The following is a 4712-nucleotide window of genomic DNA, read 5'->3' as shown; positions in this document are numbered from 1 at the left end:
GGAAAGCTAAACACTTCCCCACTAAAACTAAAATCAAGAGAGACCTTGGCAGAGAAACCCCCCCCCAGCCTCCAACAAGGTCACCACCACAATCCCAATGGTGACCCCGGCTCAGGTAAGGCAGGCAGACAAAAGGGCCAACCAGAGGAACAACAACAAACCAACTACAATAACAGAAGAAAATGACCAGCAGGAAGAACCTCCAGCCCACCAAACAAATAGCAAGGAAGAAGAGGAAACCACTCTCCCCCACCAGCCTACCAACCAGCCAGAAGCTCCATATATATATATATATATATATATATATATATATATATATGTAAATAAATAAAGAATTCATATTGTTCTTGATTGAGCCCGGTCTGACATACTGATTCTTTTCCTATTTTGCTGCAGGAAAATGTCAGGAGGAAGGCTGATTTTCACTTTCAAGAATGACATGGGTTTTGCCTTTAATAAAGAGAAGTTCGAAGAAGGAGGAGTGATCAAATTTGATCTCGACTTGACCAAATTGAGCTAGATTACGAAATTTTAGCCTTAACCATGGTTAATAAAGAAGAATTTTGTGAGCAAAAGTCTGTGCTAAAATTCAGGAGTAAAAATCAATTCACCGCCGCGAAAAAAAAAAAGTTAGAAAAAATTGATGAAGCAGAGACTATTAATGCTGCGATCAATTAGATGAAGTCGATGGTAATGACTTCAAAGGGCGAGCTTGTTGGTGCTACCCCTACCGGCGGTCAGCCGGAAGGTAAGGAAACACTCACTCGCACGTAGAAAAGGAATTGAAATTGCCCCATCCATAAGATGCTGGAGCAATTAAGATAAAAGGGGGAAAATGATGATGCTATTACACAAATGGCTAGCAAGTTAAAAGGTAAAACTTCTGATCAATTAGTTGAAGTTTTACCTCAACTCGTGAAGGCCGAAGAAAATGCGATTTCTGAAAAGGAGAAGACTTAAGAAAGATCTATGAAAGTTGAGCCTTACATTCCTCAATTTGTAAACAGAACACGTCCTTTACAAATTATTCTGGAACATGAGCTGGAGAAATATGAGAAAGTAAGAAAATAGAATTTCAATCATTTTCAGAGACTTCAGGGGAAGTATGTTAACATACTCGACGGATTAGAATTGCATACCAGTGTATTCACTAGCAGTGAGCAAAATGATATTATTGAGCATGTCTTTTTGGAAAGAGACATGGGTCGAGCTGGTCAGTTAAGAAGAAGAACATATTCCAAGAAGTGGAAACATGGTAAAGGAAGGGTTACGATACAATATAAATGTTGTTATAATTTTTCTCAGGACAAAGAAGGAAATTTGCCCGGAATAATTCGTCATGACGAAGTTGATCCTTTGCCGGTATTCATAAAGAGGATAATCAAACAATTGTAACTTTGTGTATTTTACTAGCAGATTGTATTCTCAATAGTTGCATAGTTAATATCTACGAGGCTAGTGACTGTATTCCTCCACATGTTGATCATCACAATTTCGCGAGACCATTCTGCAAAGTTTCATTCATCAATAAATGCAATATTGTGTTTGGAACAGAGATCCATATTGTCGATGATGGAGAATTCAGAGGTTCTGTGGAGATCCCTTTACGTGTGGGATCAGTTTTGATTCTGAAAGGCAATGGCGCTGATGTAGCTAAACACTGCATCCCTGGAGTGCTATATACGAGGGTTTCTATAACTCTCAGGAGAATGAATGAGGACAAGGTACCATTCTGTTTTTAGCCTGATCCTGAGATAGAAAATTTGCTGCCTTATGAGTTATAAGTCATTGAAAGACAACACACCTCAATATATATTTAGGAAAAGTTGCTTCTACTTTTCCGATGATATGTTAGAAGGTGAGGCTAGTCCCTATATAACTTATCATTTTGACATGGATACTGAAAATAGATGACTAGTTGGTTGATATGTGGATTAAATTCAGTGGTATATTGATATATGAGAACATTTAGATATATGGATCATTCATGTAGTTCCGAAAGATATTTTGATTATGTCTTCTTGAATGGAATCAAATAGTATTACATTTGGTGTCTGATTATATTCCTGGCATGACATTTTAATGAAAATGTGTTGAAATTTCTCTTCACAATTATGAATGCAAATTTGGACAATTGATTGAGAAAACGAATGAATTTTGGTTTCTCTCAACTTTGAGAAAGGATAAAAAAGCAAGAATGATGTGTAAAATAATATCTATAATGAATAATATATATATATTTTTACATATATAAAATTAATTAACAATAAACAATAAAACATTTTTTTTAGATCATGAAAATTTCAAAGAACCAAATTTTTTCACCACGAGTTGATTATTCCTAGACTTCTGTAAGTGTTGTATTTTCTTTCACAATCTTGTAAACCTTACAAATTTCATGTTTCCATAAGTCTTCGGATTTTTTTCACACTTCACATTTCGTTTACGCATGATTTTCATACGATTACACATGATTCTTCACATCTTCATAAATTCATATGTCTATCATTGTTCTTACAAAATTTCGCATGATATCTCACATTTCTGATTCCTTGAAATATTGGCGTAATCTCCTTAACGGTTGTCATTCTTCGACTAGATCTAGTTCGGACGTAATATCCCCAGCGGTAGCCCGAACTGGTACAGTCTTCATTGGCGTAATCTCCTTAACGATTGTCATTGTTCGACTAGATCTAGTTCGGATGTAATATCCCCAGCAGTAGCTCGAACTGGTACAGCCTTCGTTGGCGTAATCTCCTTAACGGTTGTCATTCTTCGACTAGATCTAGTTCGGACGTAATATCCCTAGCAGTAGCCCGAACTGGTACAACCTTCATTAGCATAATCTCCTTAACGATTGCCATTTTTCGATTAGATCTAGTTCGAACGTAATATCCCCAGCGATATCCTGAACTGGTACAGTCTTCATTGGTGTAATCTCCTTGACGGTTACCATTCTTCAACTAGATCTAGTTCAAACGTAATATCCACAGCGGTAGCCCGAACTAGTGCAATCTTTTGTTGGCATAATCTCCTTAACAGTTTTCATTCTTCGACTAGATCTAGTTCAGACATAATATCCCCAGCGGTAACCCGAACTGGTACGGTCTTCATTGGCGTAATCTCCTTAATGGTTGTCATTCTTTGACTAGATCCAGTTCGGACATATTATCCCCAGTGGTAGCCGAAACTGGTATAGTCTTTTCTTGAAATATAGGCGTACTATCCTTGATGGTTGTCATTTTTTACTAGATCTAGTTTGAACATAATTTCCTTAGTGGTAGCTCAAATTGGTATAGTCCTTTCTTGGAGTTTGGTGTAATGTCCTTAATGGTCGACATTCTTCAACGAGTTTCAGCTCAGATGTAACTTCCCCAGCGGTATTCCGAGTTGGTTTGGTATCTTCCTGTTTTGCTTAGGTTTGAGGAGAAGTCAACTTTGACTCTGTGATGAATCCTAAGACAACAACACACGACATTTGTTTGACTAGATTCAGCTGGAATGTAACTTCCCCAGCGGTATTCCGAGTTGATGTAGCCTTCCTGTTTCACTTATTTTCTCTACATCCTTTGGGATAAAGTTTGATTTGATTTCTTCCTCCGTACATTCTTTGATATTATTGTCAAATTTTGAATATTCCTTTTGCACATATTTCAGAAGTTATTTGAAAATTCAAATCCATGACAGCAATTTCAAAATATAAATTCTTGTTCCCAGCAAAAATCCTACTTCACCTCAATTCAAATTCAATCTTTGATTTGTCCCAAGTATGGTTACTTGGACATTCTTGCGGGATTGGGTTGATCATTTCGGTCAATGCCAATAGGCGTGGCGTGTTCGTACAACACACCACACCTATTGGGGGTCCATTTGTTGACCTCATTTTTTAGTTCTTCTTTTCCATTCCTTAGATACCCTAGGATCTAGCCTTAGGATTTCTATTTTGACTCTTCTTGAGGACTAGACTGGGATCTACATGACTTAGAAATTTAGACCATTTCTTCGCTTCTTGAAGTTTCATACTGACGGTTTCTAATCCTGACGTCCAGTTGAGTCGATTATAGCCGAACATGTTGAAACTCTTGCTGAGTTCCCATAAGGGATTTAAAAGCCAAAGTGAACTCCACGGCGTGTGACGTTTGACTTTCTGCCGCGACAGTTTATTTGACTTTGGTTATTGCTTATGTGAAGATCGGTCAATGACTCGTTAAACAGTTCTGAAAGGGTCACAATAATTTTATTTGACCCGTCGCGCGCGAATTGAAGTTAAATTGGCTCAATCGTCGACGAATTTGTCCAGATAATGCCGGATGAAGAAACAGACCCTGCCGTCGCGTCCGGAACATAAATTTATCTAGGGAAGACACATGTTTTGTTGGAACGCTGTACATGAACAAAATTTGATATTTTCTAATAAAATATATATAATAATTTTTTTTTAAATAAAAGAAAAGGTTTTAAAACCATAAATAAATTTCCCTTACACGCGTCTCTCCCTTCCTCTTCTCGGAACCTTTCTTTTTTTGCCCTAACCGAACTTTTCTTCCTCCTCCCTTCTATTGACCGGATCTCGAAGCCTCTTCCGGTTCTCCGGTCACCTCTTCCCTCGCCAGTCTTAACCGACCTACGTCGGTCGCCTCGCCGGTAACCTATTTTTAGCGGATTTTCCCGCCCAAATGGGTAAGCCCCCCCGATGCCACCCACTTTCCCTC

At 38.1% G+C, this 4712-nt stretch overlaps 1 protein-coding gene across 1 annotated transcript; it reads left to right on the top strand.

The window, feature by feature from the left end:
• The first annotated feature begins 687 nt into the window (after positions 1–687).
• On the top strand, positions 688–1742 carry LOC110038413. The gene is made up of 2 exons (XM_020743254.1): positions 688–748; positions 1417–1742. The coding sequence occupies exons 1-2, from the start codon at positions 688–690 to the stop codon at positions 1740–1742; spliced, it is 387 nt and encodes a 128-aa protein (XP_020598913.1).
• The last annotated feature ends 2970 nt before the right edge of the window (positions 1743–4712 follow it).

The sequence above is a fragment of the Phalaenopsis equestris genome, unplaced genomic scaffold, assembly GCF_001263595.1.
Source record: "Phalaenopsis equestris unplaced genomic scaffold, ASM126359v1 Scaffold232797, whole genome shotgun sequence".
Taxonomy (NCBI): Eukaryota; Viridiplantae; Streptophyta; class Magnoliopsida; order Asparagales; family Orchidaceae; genus Phalaenopsis; species Phalaenopsis equestris.
This window is presented reverse-complemented; position numbering and strand designations above follow the sequence as displayed.

Coding starts and splice junctions, on each gene's coding strand:
- LOC110038413 (XM_020743254.1), top strand. CDS start 688: ATGGTAATGACTTCAAAGGGCGAGCTTGTTGGTGCTACCCCTACCGGC. Junction 749..1,416: donor TACCGGCGGTCAGCCGGAAG/GTAAGGAAACAC, acceptor TTTTACTAGCAG/ATTGTATTCTCAATAGTTGC.